Below are 19,473 nucleotides of genomic sequence, written 5' to 3'. Positions count from 1 at the left end.
TGAAATGTGCAGCACATCGTAAGGTCATAGATAATGTGGGAAAAGGGAACGCTTTCACGGACCTGATAGCCAGGCAAACGGCCACAGACCTTAGCACAGACATGTATGCGCTAAGGGAAACAAAGATGCCTATGTAATGGATGAAGGTATTGGGTCTGTGCGAGATATTCAAACTGATGCCACAATTGAAGAGTCTAAAAGGTGGGCCGGAGGAATGGGGAAACTAGATGATGATAGGTGTTGGGTCGATACATCTGAAGGAAAATGGTTGCTCCCTGATTCATATGTACAGGCAATTGTTACGATGGCACACGGTCCTACACATGTGTGTGCTCAGCAGATCACGAAAATGTTAGAACAAGTTTGGGTGAATAACAAAATTTGGGAGACTGCACGACGTTATGTCCAAAACTGTATGATTTGCTTACAGCACAATGTGGGGAAGGGGACAGTAGCTCCAAGGGGAAGCTTTGGGCCCCCTTCTGTTCCCTTCGAGGTCATTCACTTTGATTTTATTGAGATGGAACGATGTAACAATCTAAAATATGTTCTTGTAATTATTTGTGCTTTTAGTAAATGGGTCGAGGCTTTCCCCGTTAAAGATGCTACTGCCGTGACCACTGCAAAGAGTATGGTAAAAGAATTCTTTCCTCGATTTGGGCTTCCAAGGGTAATTTGGTCGGACAATGGCCCCCATTTTGTTGCAGCAGTAATTTTGCAGATATGCACAGCGTTACATATTGAGAAACGATTTCACTCAGCCAGACACCCTCAAAGTGCTGGGTTGGTGGAAAGACATAATGGTATCTTAAAGAATAAGCTTGCGCAAACATGTGCCGATACCAAACTGAAATGGCCAGATGCCTTACCTATTGTATTATTGGCTATGCGTACCACACCTCAAACTAAGACTGGGCTTTCTCCATTTGAGGTAGTGATGGGGAGACCTGCTAACATTTGGGGTCTCCCAAAGCCTAAAGCCCTGAGGGAGGTAGAAAATGTATTACTTGTAGACTACTGCAACCAGTTAACTAAAAACCTGTATTTCATTTATCACCAGGTTTTTTCAGCTTTACCTGTACAGTTCACGGGCCCAGGACACGATATACAGCCTGGAAGTTGGGTCCTGGTGAAGGCCTACGAAAGGTCTTCCTGTCTCGCTCCTCACTGGAAGGGACCCTACAAGGTGCTGTTGGTCACCCAGACAGCAGTGCGGGTGGCTGGGAAGAAACATTGGATCCACGCGACACATGTCAAGAAACTTCCTCACCCGACGCCACACGTTATAGAAGAAGCAGAACCCCTCGCTGATGCTACAATCTCTGATCCTGGAGTAGCAAACAGCACTGTGAGTGTGTCAGAGAATTTCTCTGAGCCAGTGGAGCTTGGGGAACAGTCCATTTCGTCTCCGCACTCTTTTGAAAAATCACTTCCGGAAAACACTGTTTCAAGTTCTGCGACTTCCGTCGCTTCCGATACGCCGCTTCCCTCAGGAAGTGACGACACCTTATTTCCGGATCAAACGGTCTTGGGTACCATCAGGTACAACCTTCGACGAAGAAAATAGAACTACGGCATGGGTTTTTCCGTGCATTTGGAAAAGAGAAGTGATGGAATGTTTCCTTTTGTATAAGAAGGTTTCTGTTGAACAAAAGGAACAGAAAGGGGATTCTGCTGGCTAGGGTTGGGAAGGACTAAGAAGTCGCGCGACCGTAGTGTCGCCAGCAACGAACATTGGGGTCGTCGATTGAGGAACTGCAATGCCTGCCACCTCCACTGCTGCTCCCTGCACTGGACTTGTGAATAGGGGGGTGACCAACTTGGACAATGAACAATGTGCCTGGGCCCCGAAAATGTATTGCTGCGTTTTGTTAATGATAATTGGTATTTGTGCAATTACTGCTGTAGGACTTTGGTACTTTGAAGAAATTTACCCTCTAAAACCTCTACTGCCAATTGAGATTGTACCTACTGCTTTGACTCCCTCTGTACACCTTCACACTCTGTCCCCTAGAGACTCCCAACATAGGAAAAAGTATCATAATAACACTTTGATGATAGTAATGAATGCAACTCATGCTATTTTTAACAAGAGTAATTGTTGGATCTGCACTCATTTACCGCAACATGGGAACAAGGGGCTAGGATGGTATATTCACCCTTTACCTTTAACGACTGCTTGCTATGCCTCTCTTAGAGCACTATTCTTTGGCCGTTGGCCGTTGGAATGATAGCATCTCAGGGAACTTTGATGGAACTAATTTGAATGATTTTGAGAAACGTGACTTAACTCCCCTGGGATGCTCGCTTTTTGCAAATAGAAGTAAACCTAATGTTGCTTCTATTAGGCCGTCTGATAAACTATCTCTTCCCTTTCAAACTCTAATTTCCTTTAAAATGGCTCCGATAGGCATTAAGGACGCCGTGCCTCCTTCCTACTCTATAAATCATAGCCCTGATTCAGTCCCCTTTTGTATACAAAGAAATGGCACTCGGCCAATGGGAGATTTTGTAGGTTGTATGAACATTGTAAATTTGACTGGAGAAAACAGGCTTATCTATCTAGGGGGGCCTGTTTATTTTGTTTGTGGTAGTTTAGCGTTTCCCTGGTTGCCCAAGGATTGGCAGGGAACCTGTTATTTAGGAACTGGGGTATTTGTAGCTAGTACATTGGAGGTTTCTAAGGCTCGCCCACGGCGAGACGAAAACGGAGATACCCCTGGGCAAGTATTGGGAGATATAGCAAAATCAGTTGTGCCCTTTTGGGGACAGATAACAAACTCTGAGAACATTAGGGGATTAGCAAGGGTATTGGAGAGAACGATCAACCGGACCACGGACATACTCTACAATATGACGCTAGAACAAAAAGCAATAAGATTGGTAGAACTCCAAAATCGGATGCCATTAGATGTCATTCTGGCAGAACGTGGAGTATGCAAATTGGTGGGGTCCGCTTGCTGTGTTTTCCCACCAGATTCCTCGCCGACAATTTTTAAAGCAATACAGAACTTGCATATCCTTAGTTCTGAAGTGCATATCCCTGTAGGAGATTGCGTACAGCACCAATGAAGGAAAAGCCACCCAGCGGTATCTTTTGCTTACTACAGCTGGCTGGCTTTTCCTTCATTAGTGCCGCAAAAGCCTGCATAGGCGGGAATCCATTTCACAAAATGGATGCGCCCATGTGCTTGCTTTTGCGAATTTTGAGCTTGAATAGCTCAAAATTTTACATAGGAAGTTTTTTAAAAAAAAGTGCTAGTATTTTTTTTAATGTTGCCTATCTATTTTTAAAATAAAATGTTTTACTGGACTATCCCTTTAAGCGCAAGTGCAGGGTGGTTGAGAGGAAATGGCGTGCTTCTGGTACATCCTCTGACAAACTGACCTGTCACCTGTTCCAACGGCAATACTGGCTCTGTGCCCACACCAAGAAGAGAGCCCACATCCAAGCCAGCGTCCCTGCGGCATCAAACAACTCAGCCAAACTCTTTAACATCTGCAAGGAGCTGGCCAATCCTGCTTCAGTCTCTAACCTCTCCTGTCCCCTCCCAGGCCCTGTGCATGGCCCTGGCTTCTCATTTCATCTCTAAAACTCACTCTTCCTCTCCCCCCTACTCCCTGCTCCCTGCTCTTCCTCTGGCCCTTCTTCGGCCACCTCTCCTCCCTCCTCTGCAGACGATGTTTCTAGACAAGTCCGATCTACGAGAATCTTGCTAAACAGGTTCCCCCCTGTTCCTCCAAAACCATCAAGAACCACACTGACACCCTGGTTCCTGCTCTGGCTGATTTCTGCAACCACTCCTTTGCCACTGGAGTCTTCCCCACCCCCTTGAAGCACTCCCTTGTGCACCCTTTTCTTAAAAATCCCTCTGCCGACCCTTCCTGCCCGGCTAACTATCGTCCTATCTCCATCGCTATTCCTGGGCAAAATCCTGGAAAAGCTGGCCATCTCCCAGCTTAATCTTCACTCTGAATCTGTTGGTTGTCTCCATGATCATCAGCCTGGCTTAAGAGCTGCCAGAAGCATGGAAACTGCTCTCCTGAACATCTGTGAAGACCTGCTCTCCAACCTCGACTCCAACACCCCCTGTGTCCTCATCTTACTTGATCTCTTCTGCCTTTGACACAGTCAACCATGCTATCCTGCTGAACCGTCTCTGTGATAACCTGGGTATCACTGATCAGGCACTGGCTTGGCTGACCTCCTTCCTCTTTGATCGACCCTCCCAGGTCCAACTGGGGTCCTTCATCTCCTCTATCTCTTCAACCAATACCTGACACTTCTTGCCTACCGCATTGCCGCTCTCTGACCCAACTTTCAGTGCTATGCGGATGACACTCAACTCATTTTCAGGCTCCCCTCTGCCACCTCTTCTCCTTCTCTCATCTCTGACTGTCTTTCCACCATCCAGGAGCGGTGTGCCGCCAATGATCTCTGCCTTAATGCCACTAAGACCGTGATTCTCCCCATCAGCACACCTGCTCCCTCCTTTCCTGTCACACTCTGGCTGGTATCTATTGGCCATCTTCCTGCTCCCACCTGTCAGGCTAAAAACCTCAGGGTTATCTTCGACTCCACACTTTCCTTCTCTCCTCACATCTCTGACGTCTCTAAGAAGTCCCACTACCAGCTGGACCTCGAAAGAGGTATTCTTCCTTTCCTCTCCTTCCCTCAGAAGCTCACTGTCTCCGGAGCTCTGGTTCTCTCCAGGCTGGGCTGCTGGAACAGCCTCTTTCTAAATCTGCCTGCCTCTACCTCCGCCCTCTGCAAATTATCCAAAACAGGACTGAAACACTTGTCCTTGGCCTCAAGCCCTGGGATCGTATCTCTCCAGGACTGAAATCGCTGCACTGGCTCCCAGTTGTGGCGAGGATTACGTTGAAAACCCTCTGCATGGTCCACAAGGCCTTCCGGGGCCTGGGACCTCAATACCTCCAACTCTCTCTTCCTAAATATCTTCCTTCTCAAGCTCTTCGCTCAACCGCCTCCAACTCCCTCAGGGTTAGTCACTTCTCCAAGCAGCGAGTTGGTGGTAGATCTCTTTCTTCGGCTGGGGCCTCCCTCTGGCACAGCCTCCCTGCCTCTCTGAAACTCGAGGAGAACCATCTCCGGTTCCGGAAGCACCTCAAGACCTTCCTCTTTGCTTCTGCTTTCTCTCCTCCTCTCCCCTGCTGATCTCTTGGCTGAATCTGAAACTGCACTGGCTACCTGGCTACTCTCTGATCTCGGCGCGGCTCCCCTCCCCGCCAGTTGCACAAATGCACTGCCCCCCTGGCAACCCTTGCACTCAGAGACTGTTTCTGTATCCCTACAGCCCCTACCAGCACTTGATAACGGATGTCTGCACTTACCCTTGCACTTGCCCTAGCACTTGCCACCAGCTGGCCGCACTTCTTTTTATTGCCTCTATTTTTTTTACAGTTATCCTATGTACTGCACTGCCCGCTCCCCTTTCCCCCTGCACTTTTCCCCTTACCCCCTCCCCTGCACTTGCGCGATCTCAATGTCACCTGGCCTGGTAGGATCGTTGTCTCTGTCCTCCCTCTGTTTCCCCTCCCTTGTCTCGTCACACCTTGAAACACTTGTGTATAGGCACGTTATGAAATGCCATATCATATCATATACTAGGAAAAACCTAATGCCAATTCTTACAACTAATACAAAAAGGGTGTGGGATAGTTTTCAACAAAAGAAATAAGTGTTCTCAAATAATATATCAGGATGCAGTAGCTTGGGTCTCCCTTCCCCACGTTTTGAGCACGGGGTAAGGTGGGATCGTTGAGCACAGTACAGTCTCAGGCTTCTCCAGCACGAGACGACAGTTCAAATGGCAGCTCTCATGACCGTCGATGGCCAAGTCTCGTTTCCTTTGCCTTCGAGGGTCAGATGTGTTCCAAAACAAAAGTTCTTTTAACCAAATGAAAGTTTGATAAGGTGATAGTGGTTCACCCCCTTGGGTCCCCCTCTTGAGGGTGCTGACCCTTCTTGTTACCTCAACTCAAAGTTCCCTTCACACGGTAGTGGGGCAGTAATGATTCACCCCTGGGTTTCTCTCTTCTGGGCGCTGACCCTTCACGTATCGTGTTCTACAATTTTACAAAAGTTCTTTTCTTATTAAACTTTGGATGATAGTTTCACCGCTGGATCTCCCTCAGTCGGGCTCGGACCCGTCTTGACTGGTTCTCTTCTTCTTTGGCGGGATTCAGTTCCCTTGTTTCTCAATGTCTTTTCCCAACAGTTTACATGGACATCCCTCTTCCGGATTCACATTTGTCAACACTGTTTGTTAGGCACTTTAGACTTTGCCCCTCTTTAGTGGCATACCTTCTTCGGGTTCACCCTTGCCAGTTTCCTTTTACTCACTTCAAGATTGGTGGGATTCACGTCCCTTGTTTTCTCACTATGGGATTCACTTCCCTGGCTTTTTATCAGATTGTAGATCAAAGACTTTCGATTGTACAGGGATTTTGCTTGACCTCCTGTATGACCACTTTGACCTATCTTTGGTGGCTCTCCTGCAGCCTTCTGGTATCTGTAGCTTTACTCAGTAGCGGATCGACCAGAGTATCTTGAGTTAGCACCCACGTGGTGCCGGTTTCCCTTTGCAGCTTGTCTCCCCTTAACACTGTTACAGTTCTTTGAACGTGGTTCAAACTTGCCACTCTGCGACTTTCATTTATCACAGCCCGGTTCTTATCAGTTTCCCCTTTGACTCACCGGCTGGGATGAACCGCTTGGCTTTCTTTCGGTCTCGAGTCAAGGCTAGTACCACGGTAGCAGGAACCTTTCTCTTTCCGGTTTATTGGCATAGGCTTGCCCCATGTACCATTGACATCTGCTGCAAGACACTTGTGCTATTGTTCGCGGTATTAGACTCTCTTCCATGAAGGTTCCGCAGGCCTGGAACAAAAAGGAAACGGTCACTTCTCTCCTTGCCTCCCTCTCACTTCCTGCAGACTTTCTCCTTCTCTTGTACTGCCGCGTTCGATTAGCCCTCTCGTCGTGCTGTCTGCCGTGCTCGCCTTTCTCGTGTTGCTCGTACTGTGCTCTTTCGCTCCACCTTTTATGCCTGTGGGGAAAAGAAGGGGCCGTCAGGTGTGTGTTATTCTGATCAAATTGCCTGACTCTGCCAGACCCTTGTGTAGGGACATGTCAAGTAAACAGTTCTAGTGTTATGTCGGGAGAAAGAAGGTGGTGGAGTTTCCAGGTATCCTACCGGGTCAGAAGGGAAAGAGGTGTTACATGGAATAAAACCCCTTGTATTAGGGTTTGTGGGGATCTCGGAAGAGTAGGTTACATTTGACTGGGAGTTTGGAAAATGATAATCAGAGGAACGGGATTGTTGGGGTTTGTGAGGCACACAGGAATAACTGGGATTGTGAAATGAACACATGGGATTCTGGGACCGGTATTGTTTTGTCAGGGTAGACTGAGTGTTCAGAAAAGAATAATCAGAAGGATGTAGAAAAAAAAAGTTTGAGAGTTTTCGGGAAGAAAGCGGGAAAGTAGGGTTTCTGGGAGATGTGATTTTCCAATTTAATAAGGTTCGTGCTCCCAGGGGATTTACCAGATTGGGTTGGTGGGGGGTTTGGTAGATTTTGATATGGGAGATTTTATGGGAGACAGGGGGCCAGATGTAGCACAGCCCACAAAGGTCTCGGGGATCTCGCACTCCTCATCTTCTTTCCCTGTGACATACCGCGTCTCCCTCTGGGAATTCTCCTCAGCATAACCCTGGGTTCCCCTACCGAGATGATCTTTCCCCGCTCTTCTGTCTTCCGGGTCAGGATAAGAGAGGATCACCCTTTTCTTGGCCACCTGAATAAGGGATTCTCAAGGTTTACTGGTGAGAATACCCTCAGGTTTCTCACAGAGGGTCAAGGACTTCATGACAGAAAAGCAAATTACACGCAAGTTAAGAAACCCAGGTATTTGGCCAATCAATGTCCAAATTCAGTCCCATGCAGCTTGTGACTTACAAAGTCTAGTGAATCTTTATATATATTCCACCACCTCATCTCTAGTCCCTAGTGCCCTGTGACTCCACCAGACCACTACCAATATGGTTAAATTCCTCCACTCCTTCCTACCCCATTCTTTCCTATTCCTTTTTTGTACGCTTTAATGGTAATGGGGAAGATGCTATTTTTTGCACGGCCAGCCGGAGGAAACTGGAATCTAATACAGTGTCCAAGTCATCAGAGTGTAGTAGATGTAAATTGCTTAAATAAGAGCAGACGGTGAAACACAGCTTGGCAGAGGTGTGGAGGGTTCAGAGCTGTGAGGCAGGGTGCAAAATCTGCACTCCCTACTAGCCATTGGCTAGTGATAGTTGACTCTTGGCGAGTAGGAAATAGTGGGCCATGAGTATAGATAGAATTGAGGTGGTGAGTTACTTTTTTATGGCTGGCAAGTAGCTTGTACATTGAACTTTTGCCCCCTGGTGGCAATAAACTATTTTTCAATCTAAACTTGGCATAGTTCTTTACAAAAGAGCAATGGAAGTTATTAAGACTTGCCCAGCAGGGTGACCTGCAGCCACAGTATAGCGTGGTTGGCGCTATATTGTGTGAACCAAGACTGTTAAGCATCTTTGGTTTTGGGCACCCTAAGAAGATCTCCATGTTTGAGGTATTAAGTATCACACTGCATCAGCGTGCAGTGCTCCTAATGCCTTGCCTGTTGTCTGGGTTCCCGTGTGGTGGCTCTATCTGCGTTGGCAGAGGTTGCGGGCTTGTGACATCAAGCCCCTCCAGACACGGACAGAGATGGCCACCACCATCTTGGTGCCTCTGTGCAGACATGGGCATCCGATTTCAGCATTCTGTGCATATGCAGTTTGGGAGGCACATAAGGTTGCCACAGCAATCACGTCCTCCATCCCAGGCCTTTCTTGGATGTGTCCGTGCTTATTTAAGCCCTGTAGAGTGCCAGGCAAACCACGTCCCATAGCGTTCACTCCACTGCTATTCTTGTTCTTGAATTCTTTTGCTTTCATTCCCCAGTTCTCCTTGCTCCAGTTCCCTGCCCATTCCTCCTGGCTACAGTTCTTTGCCCGGGCTGCCTGGCCCTTTTCTTCTCCAGACCATTTGATTCTTACTTTTGAGCCTTCCTCACTATTGGGTTTGTCCCTGTTTTTCTGCTGGTCCGAGATACTGTTTCTCTTCTGGCCTTGTGGTGTAGGTCTCCAGCAGGGTCATTCCTACAAACTAGCTTGAGCTCCCTGCTGCCTGCGATACCTATGGAGCTTGTCTGTCATCGCTTCTGACCTTGGACTTCTGGAGTGGCCTTCCCTGCCAGTGACTGCACTATCCTTTCACAATGTAAATCAGGGAAGTGCTGTACCTTGGCCTGGAGAGTTGGCCCATGGTTCTGTTGTGTTTATCCGGGGAAGCGGTTGATTTCATGCTCTGCATCATCAGCACAATCAGCACTACGTTGCCAGCAGCCTGGTCTCTCAAACACGGCTACTTCAATGGAAAACAGGTACTCAGTGCCAGTGTGACACCTTGCATGAAATTAAGACACTGACTTGACCCAGCCTGACACCTTTTGCTATAGCAATACTGATTTCTAGTTTGCGTGCCTCCGGATCTAAAGGCATTACAACCATCCTGAACAAAGGTTCTGCACTTTCATCTCGTCTTCTTTGCATTCCGTTGCTCCTTGGCCAGTTATATGTGGAAAGGCTCAAACAGTTTGCCTGACATTTACTGCTTTCTATGCCATGCACCAGTTGTGGCATAGTGTGTAGCCATTGTGCCATGTCTGCACTGAAGCAATACGATGGTAGTAGAAATTCAGAATGGACGCAAGAGAAAAGCTTTCATTGACTCACTAATAAATCTCAATAAGCAGAGGTTCCTCAGTAGTTGTTGTAGCAGAAGTTTCCGAATTCAGACCAGTGCCTTTTTGTCACTCTGCCAAAGCCTCTCTAGGGGGGGGGGGCTACCTCACCTGTGGTTCCAACTCTATAGCTCTCAAAATCTAAACACCAGGGTGAAAAGCCACACAGTCTTTGCCATAGAATACTAGACACCCTCAGTGGTACAGGTGCTGTGTCCGAATCTGCACTTAGTGCGGGACTGGCTTCAACCAGCACCCATCTAATGAGTTGTGGCTCAGTGGTGCCCCTACCTCTTAAATGTTTAAAGGCAAACTATAGACTGAAGGGTAGGAACCCTCTTGGACCAAAAGGAGAACCTCAAACTATCTGATATTTCAACCAGCCTTAATTAAATGAGTTTAGTTATGTTTTTGAACATTAGGGACATACCCATTTTGGCCTCTGGAAGGGCCCAGAGGGGAAGGCCAAGGGTTGCATGTTGACAACTTTCTGAAGATGGAGGATCCAAAGGTACACTCTGGGGAATAAAAGGATGCCATGGAGCAACCGCAAAACATGGGAAGCACCTTCCAATCTTAATTTTCCAACAGTTTCCCTCAGGAATTGTAATTGTTTATTTGTAAATCTCTAGTATACAAGTGAAGTGCTTCATAACGCTTCAAGGCGGGAAGGGAAGAAAGGCATATTGTCGTCATTCTTAGGCCTTGAAGATTCCAAATGATCCAAAAGCAATAATAAGCATACTAGGTCAGGACATTTCTGCTGGAGTAAGTGCGAGACAAAGAATGGGGGAGAAGAGGTGGGGGGCAAGAGAGGAGCATGCAAGACAAAAAGGTTGTTCGTCAATGCGCCTCTGCGTGCAGGCACTGCAAAGCTGAGGAGAGGAGACAGCGGAAGACAGGACAGATAACATCCTAGGCCTAGTACATTCTGGGTCGTGCAAGTGAGCAAACAGAAGGGGACAAGTGCGCCCCGTCCAGCAATGGCCAGGGTTAAGTGCAGAGGGGGTGCCATTCTCACGGAAACATATTCTAAGTGCAGTAATGCAGGTGGAGTGCGGAGGCCCAGAGGCAAGTGCAGGATTGGCGGGGGAGCCTGGGATCTGTGAGGCTCTGGAGATACACCAGGCAACTAGTCAGCTGACTGAACAGGTTGCGGGTGAGCAACGAGGAGGGAAGCAGAAGAGAAAGGAGATTAGCAGGGTAGAGGGAGAGAGAAAGATGAGGAGAAGAGTGTCTTGAGGAGTTTCCAGAATTTAAGGAGGTCCTGCTCAAGACGGAGAGAGGCAGGTAGGCTTTTCCATAGGGAGGCACCTGCAGAGGATAAGGATCTACCCCCAAATCTCTGTTTGGAAATGCGGCTCACCCGCAAATAGTTGGAGGAGGCCGAGTGGAGAGCTCTGGAAGGAGAGTACTTGGGAAGAGAGCATTGAAGATAGTGGGGGCCCTGGCCCAGAAAGCCTTGAGGACTATGCAGAGGGACTTGAACTTGGTCCTTGCAGCCACGGGGAGGCAATGGAGGAATTTCAGCACCAGAGAGATGCGGTGCCTGGGCTTGAGGCCAAGGATAAGACTTGCAGTTCTGTTCTGGATAGGTTAAAGAGGTGGAAGAGTAGAGGTGGGAAGATTGAGAAACAGACTGTTTCAGTAGTCCAGTCTGGAGAGGACTAGGGCTCCGGAGACAGTGGGCCTCTGGGGGAAGGTGAGAAAAGGTAGAATACCTCTGAGTAGGAGATGAAATGTTTTAGATTTCTTAGTAATTGGTCCACATGTCCACATGGTATGAGATCCTTAAACTTGACAGACATAAGCGGGCCAGGTGGTTAAACAATACAATTGCAGGATTTGCATTGTTTAAAAACATTTTTAACAGCATGAGGAGCATAGCATGGTTTTGCACAGAGTCACACATAGTCCCAGTTTTTCTTTAAGTGATTTGCACCTGCTCCGGGAGCTTTCCAATGTCTCACATCCCCTTCAAAGGACCAAAGAGGCCAGAACAGAGAAGATACGTTTGGAACAAAATTGACATTATTGCACTCATTAAAGTTTGTTATGTATTTGGTATGTCTACTGTCCACTGCTGACCTTTGCATGATCTCCAGGCACTCCCGTGGATCTTTTAAATAATTCTCACATGTAGTAGTTCTAGAAATCTGCCTCATGTAAGGAAGACATTGTATCGAAGTAAGACAGACACAAGTGACCACAGTACAAGGGTGTTAATTGAACTTTTGCAAGGGGGTAGAACACACCTATTTAAACCTAAATCTACAGATGGAAGCAAGCTACGACCATCAAATAATAAAGAAGGCAGTCCTAGTGGAGTCTGGTCAACATAAAAGGGCCTATACTAAAAAACCTATTGCCAATCCTTACTACTAAATTACAAAATAGTGTGGGGTTAAGTTCATGAAAAGAAAGAAGTGTTCACAAAATGTCAGCATACTTGGGCCGTTGGCCTCCCTTCCCCATGTTTTCTGCATGGGGCAAGGCGGTTCACTCAAACAAAGCGCACACTCTGGCTTCCTTGAAACGAGGATACAGTTCCGAGTTTAGCAACAGGGCCTTCTGTGATCAAGTCTCGTTTCCATCCAACTCTCTTGATTCGGAAGGCCTGATGTACAAAACAAAACCAGAAAGTTATTTTCTTATTCTCACTATATGATTTGGGTGCCTCTCCATGAATTCCCCTCAGCCAGGCTCGGATCCTTTTCACAAATACAAAGTTCAATGTTGGATCCCCATCTTCCGGGCTCAGATCCATTTAACCAAAACAAGGTTCAATTGGTCTCCCTCAGCCGGGCTCGGACTAATTGCTTTACTTTATACTATCACAGACTTTCGAATGTGCACAAGGTTTAGCAAGACCCGTTGCATGACCACTTCAATACAAAGTTTCCTTTTCACAATGCAGTTGCCATCCAGTTGGACACCTAACAGAGACCTTCGAATGAGCACCCACGTTGTGCCGGAACACTCTGTACACAGTATCTTTATTCAGCATTTTCAAAGTACATTCACTCCTTTAGTTTCCACTTGATCGCGCCTCTCACCACATGCGCTTCAAACACTGTTCTTTATAGATTTCTTCATACAATGTTGCCGCTTGCAACCTTGGTTAAAACACAAGACGATTTTGTATCGGTTTCTCTGACTCACTGGCTGTGCTGCTGTTACTCGTGCGGCTTTCTTGCAGGAGCCAAGGACAGTACCAGGGCGGCAGCCGATCCACCCGGCCCGAGTTATCGAAACGGGAGCACCCTGGATACCTTTGATGCACAATGAAGGTTTTTTCAGCTTCAGTTCCTGGTCTTAGGCTTCTCACTTTCCAAGGCTTGTAAAAGTAGTGATTTCTAAAGGTCAAGGATACTACCCTCTTTGCAACCCTCTACGGTCTCGCCGCCTTTCTCCCGTGTTAAATCGCCACCTTGGAACTGCTGCTTTTTCGTGTGCTTTCATGCTCTGCCTTTTATCCGTGTGGGGAAGTGTGATGGGAGTCAGGTTTGCGTAATGATTGGTAATTGCCTGACCAGGGTGTTGGGACATGGCAGGTATACGGCTCTGGGGTTAGCCAGTTGTCGCTCACAATGAACTGTCCATGAGAAAGTGTGTGCGTCGGGAAAGGGGGGTTGGGTGTGGAGCTTCTAGGTATCCTACCTGGTAGGATGGGGAAAAGGTGTTAGAGGAAAGGGGATTCCTCATCTCACCCTTCAGTGTCCCACTTCCAGTCCCTGAAGACCCCCCACCCAGGTGATCCTCCTGCACTGGTCCACCCCCAGGAACTGGATCCAATAGTGATGGCCGTGTGCTGGCCACTGAGATTACAGATCACCAGGGACTAGCGGGTGAGACACCTTCAAAAAAGCAGTATTTGTGGGACTGCTGGTTTTACCGTGCCCGCCACACTCGTAATGAGGGGGCCGATGCGGGGCAAACATCTGTGAGAAGAAATACATAATGCACACCCACACTTCTGTCTGAGATGGACAGCCATCTCATCCTGATGCCAGAAAGTCAAATTCAACACAGTGGCCTTTCTAGCCATCCCAAAAGAGTAAAAATGCATCAAGCTGCCTGTCCAGGGAGACAGCTTCCTTTAGAAGGATGCAGTGATGACACACTTTCATTTAGTCACAGAAGTAGGCAATTCCACTTGCTCTGGGATGAGGGAGAGACAACAAATGGAGTGGTTGGGGCATAAAGATTCTGTGTATTGGGGAACACATTGTGCTGCAGAAATAGTGTTGGGGGATGCAGTTTCCAATTCAGGATATGCACAAGCACAGATTCCTCTCCATGTGTGCAAGACTAATGGTACACCCATCAGGAAAAAAACAGTCTTGTCAAAATTGGAAACACCCAATAAGTCATTCTCATCTGGGTGGAAACAAAAATGCACAAAGAGCTATAAGAATGTTTTTTACCTGTACACAGGCACCATCCTATCCCTGATCGACTGGACAAATGGATGTATCCAATGATGGCGTAAAACCACTGTACGTGACAGGGTGATATGAAACTCCTCCATCTTAGTCATTACAATGCCATATTTACGGGCATAAGAAACAAGCATGTCGAGCAGGTCAAGGAATTCCTCAACAGGTTCATCTGCAGAGAAAGCAAATGCAAATCAGCTTCAGGCTTCTACAATCCATCACATCTCAAAAAGGCGACAAAGAAAAAGATCACCAAACCTAATTAGCCTGCTTGGGTCCTCTTGTGCTACAACTCCTACTTTCCTTTTAAGGGTATCAGGCTTGTTGAAATACTGTTGCTTTGCTACAGATCACTTCAGGTGTAAAGAATGTATATCCTTCACATTTATTGACCTCCGGAGTGTCCCCTAAGGAAATGTATACACACCATTAAATGTAATCTGGTTTTGACAATGCATATACACACAAAAATGCACTGTCATGGCATTCCCATGGGACATGCACTGAAAATGCTCACAATGAAGCTTATCAGTAAAGTATTTATAAGCATGAGGAATGCAGAATTAACCCGTCATATCATTTTTTATTCCAACTGGCCTTTGTCAAAATATATTTAAAAGTCAGCCCATCAGGTCACATTAGGGACAACAGCTGACTCATATAAAAGTGGAGTACGACCGAAGACGGGGGGTGGGTGTGGGGGCGGGGGTGGAGAAGTCGGAGGTAACACATGCAGCACCCTAAAAAAGGACTATAGTTGCAGGGCACTAATGGGTACCTACTTGCACTTGGGTGTCCACCCACCTAGGAATGAAGTGAACCATTTCTGTGACACTGGCCTGCTGTGCCACTTCAGCTAACATTGAAAAAAGAACCCGATGGTCGCTTCACAGGAGGCATTAGGGTCCAAGAGAACCAACATGGATAGTTTTCCTAGACCTACAATTTGAAATCGGTGATCCTGACCAGACACCATTCGAGAGGTTTGTTAATCTGTGGTGGACAAAATACAGACTTGCATAGGTCCTATAGGGAAAATTCATCTAAATGTGTGAGAATTTACACCAAACCCATTTTCTCCATGGTTGGTTACTGGCAATTGGTTTATACTTTGTGAACCAAGCAAAGATTTATTTTTCCAGAGTGGATGAACTATAGTTTTCTTGAGCAGGGTTAGTACTATCCCTTGCTACAAGGATCAATTATGTTTGCCTTTATTGTAATAAATGTATTGGCTACCTTGGGGTTGGGTGGATTATGTTGGTGATTGCACAGAAATAAAAACTGCTAGAATGTTTTTCACAAGAAGGCTATTTCCTGTGGGAAAGGATTGGTTGCACCATTATATCAACAGAGGGTATGAGAACAGGCAAATTATGTCCCTGATGAACAAGGAAGGCACAGAACAAACTCTCATTGCATTTTGTGATTTTCAATTTCTCTAAGCCATATATCTAAGCTTTCTTGTGAAACGATGGCGTTGTGATGTAGTTTTTAAGTAGGGCCGTTGGAAGTATAAATATAACCAAGATTCAATGGGGTCTCATAGTTGGGGCCATCTACTTCTCTCTAAATGGTTTGTAATTCCAAATTAGAGGATATAGTGAATATGTCAGCGCCCAGCATTCAATGTTACACTTTTGCCTGTACTCCTAAAGGCTTCTTTTCAGCTGGTCCATTGTTTGTTTGCTTTCAGTGTCATGAAGCTGGATACACTCCTGGTATCCTGGTATCCACGCGATAGATGACAGGCTTTGCTGGCAAGAAATCATCCATTAGTAGTGAGAGAGCGTTCATGGAAAGGAGTCATTTCTTAAGAGCAACTGTTTAAATCTCAACGGTCACTGTGTTTAATATATCCCTTTTACTCTCCACAATGAGAACTCTACTAGAAGTTACAAAAACTCCATCGGGCATAAAGCACAAGGAGCAGACATTATCACAAGCAGTAGGCATGCAATAGGGCATCATAAAAAGTTAATCAACTCAGTGACTGAAGAACCAGGTGATGCATCACACACAAGGTTTATACACAAGCCAAATACCCATCAAACATTACAGACAAGCTGTATAAGGAGCCAAATGAATGCTACTTACAAGGAATGTAGACATAGCTTGCCCAGTTGCCCCGTTCATGTGGGAAATTGCGCACCCGTCCACCATGTCTGGCACTATCTTCATGGACTGCCTCTTCTGGGTCATCTTGAAACATATGAAGCACACTCTCTGGTATTGGAAGTCGAGGAAGAGCCCTAGGGAGTGAGAAAGCTGGGCAAGTGAGTCCATCAACTATCTGTACATCAATGTTTTGCAACACATTTCTATTACCAAAATGCCATGAGACAATTGATAGCAATTTTGGGATCGATTTTAACATTTCAAAAAGGAACCCTTGGATTCTTATCCAAATATTGTGGGCGCAATTCCAATTTATAAGAGTCAGTAATTTCAGATAAGTGGAAATTCGAAAATAAAGAGCACAGATACAAACAAAATGTCTCAAAGATCAGAAACTAGACTATTCCATTTTGTGACAATCTGGACAGCTGCATTTTGAAAATTGACCAAGTGGCATGCCAGCCCCCTCCACTCTTACTCCATCTCGCGTATACGTTTCTTCTGTCACTGAAACTACTCTTGCTTATGCACGGATTTAAACCACAGTTATTTTAATAAAAGATAAATTTACATCAAAATATAAATGTATCATTTTGATAAGAATGGATACATTATATACACGTTTGTGGGTGTATACAAAACTAAAAAAATCAGCTGCAAAGTGTCAAGTGCAATCTTGCAAGTAGAACAAGAACTTCAACATCCAGAATTCCTTGTAATTTGGTGACCATAAGACGTGCAGTACAAATTTACAGTATACGGTGATTTATTTTAAAATCTTTTCCGATTACATTTACATCTATAACAGAACATGAATGATTGTTTGGTTATTAATATATTTCATTTACCAAAGGCAGTTAAAGCAATTATTTATTTGTCCTACACCAGGTTAAGAAATCTCCCTCTCTCCTACCCCTCGGGGATATGGTCTACGGCCAAAGCTATCACGTCCTACAAGGTGTGCGTATACTTCGCCAGGGCACAAGTCGCATTTATGGGCTGGAGGGCTGGAGAGCCAAGCGGCCTGCAGAAACCTTTTATCATCTCTATCCAGGGGGGTAGTAGGATAATCCGCAGACTTCGAAATTTACGTGGCTGCTAGGACCACCAAGCTCTCAGGAGTGGGGTGTTTAGATAGGAAATCTGGGTCTTCTGAGACAGCCCTGTATTTTCTGGTCAGATATGTGTTGACCGCTAGTGTGGTATATGATTTTAACCAGTTTTCAAACACTCTGGTGCTTAAAGCAGTGTGGAAAGGTAACACAGGCTCCCATGGAGGTCTGCCATCCAGGAGGTCTGTAAAATTATCCTTTTCCAGGATTGACACAAGTTTTCCCCATCCTAGATATTCTGTGACTTTCCCCATCACGGCTCTATATGACGGGTCAGTATGACCTCAAGAGTCACGAGTGGTAAAATGTGTCTCAGGTGAGGTGACTAAGCCACTAGCATCTTTCAGAGTGTCCACAAGATCTTGCAATCTGGACTCCTCTGAGATGAATTCATCAGGCACATTGGGAGTACCATACTCAAAGCCAAAAAGGTACATTCTCTTCTTCTTCTTCGTCGTCCTCCTCAAAAATCGACACCATGGTCTTAAAGAAATCATCTTAGGTAAAGGCTTAAAAAACTTTGACCAGTCGACAGAATGGCTCGAAGTCTTCCAAGACATTGATGGCATCAAAGGCGTCAAAAGCGCCTAGGGCATCTACAACTTTAACGGCTTCGACAGTAGGACTGGCTTTGATGGTCCAGATACTCGCTCCTTTACAGGAGTCGAGGAGGAAGGCTTAGATTTCAATTTGTGTTGCGATGAAGACTCCTTCGACGCATGTCGAGGAGACTTAGTGCCCGGGCTCTTGGGTGCGCAAGTAGTGGTCTCAGAAGAAACCCTGCCAGTCTGCCAGTCTTATTAGACACCGTGCGTTCTCGAGCCTTCTTGGGTTCTTTCGAAGGGGCGCTTGGAGACGCCTTATGAAAAACATCCAGCATTTGGGGACAGTATTTTGCCCAATCAGCCGAAGACGCCGACTTGCTAGGAAAGTTACCCGTTTGTCAGGAGAGGAGCCCAACTAAGACGACTGCAACCAATGGCGTTGTTTCTTTGCCTTTTTGTGGGTTGAGGATGAGGACGAATGACGAATGTGGATCGCGAGAGCTTTGAATGTTTGGAGCGCTATTTCACAGGGGAAACCTCTGAGAAGTCATGCAATGACCTCTTTTTTGAAGGGGTAGTACAAGGGGATATAGAAAGGGGCATGAGTTTCCCCTTCCTCTCCCTCAAGGCCTTCACTGTCATTGACTGACAGGAACCTCAGTCATCGACTCTGTGGTCCACACCCAGTGAGAGCCAATGTGGGTGCGTAATGGACATTTTAGCACCACATTCAGAGCACCGTTTGAAACCGGTCTTTGGTGTAGACATTTTCGACAAACTATGAACATGTGAAAACACACAAATAGAAATTGCTGAGGAGATGAACCGTTCGAAGCGTGCCGAGTATACAGAAAAACCGAACTGAGGCAACAGGTGCCACGCAAGCTACTTATACCAGTGTCAACATCACAGCCAAGGACGGAGGCCGTTGAGGGCCACGGCCTGACACATGGCACCCTATACTATGAAAGATTTTACCAAAGCTGCACACAGACTTATGAATATATAAAAGATGAGGAATACATGGGAGTACACAATCCATTCGAAGTGAGTTTTTTGGGAAAAACAGAAAAGCAAGGAAGCCCGCCCGACTGTCGAAAGGGCACATTTGGATTCCAACTACATGGAATGACAGAAATATTCTTAAAATACCTTTCACCCACATTGGACGAAACACAGAGTCCTTTCCCAAGGCAGGACCAAATTATTTAAGAGGGATCTTGGGAGCAGAAGGATAACCAGAAAAGAGCTTACCTGAAGCCGGCTGGTGTCTCTCTACCTGTCTTGGGCCTTTGAAAGGCAAACCAAAATTGAGTATTATGACCCCAGATTATTTAGGCAAATGACCCAAGAATTAATTGAATCTCCGGAGCAATTAAAAGTACTTTGGGAAAACTCTGTTTACAAAG

The 19,473-nt window shown here is 46.2% G+C and overlaps 1 protein-coding gene across 2 annotated transcripts in view; it reads right to left on the bottom strand.

Annotated features, from left to right (window-relative positions):
• The window catches only part of USB1 (U6 snRNA biogenesis phosphodiesterase 1), a 304,701-nt gene that overhangs the window by 255,792 nt on the left and 29,436 nt on the right, over positions 1–19,473 (bottom strand). For both annotated transcript variants that reach the window (XM_069654466.1, XM_069654474.1), the window contains exons 2-3: positions 16,387–16,541; positions 14,278–14,461 (exon numbers count right to left, since the gene is read on the bottom strand). In XM_069654466.1, the coding sequence (XP_069510567.1) occupies positions 14,278–14,461; positions 16,387–16,541 (339 nt within the window). The remainder of the gene's footprint in view (positions 1–14,277; positions 14,462–16,386; positions 16,542–19,473) is intronic.

This window comes from Ambystoma mexicanum, chromosome 1p (assembly GCF_040938575.1).
Source record: "Ambystoma mexicanum isolate Mex_15411 chromosome 1p, UKY_AmexF1_1, whole genome shotgun sequence".
NCBI classification, from domain to species: Eukaryota; Metazoa; Chordata; class Amphibia; order Caudata; family Ambystomatidae; genus Ambystoma; species Ambystoma mexicanum.
Note: the sequence above shows the minus strand (reverse complement) of the source record. Positions and strands in the feature narration are given on the sequence as shown.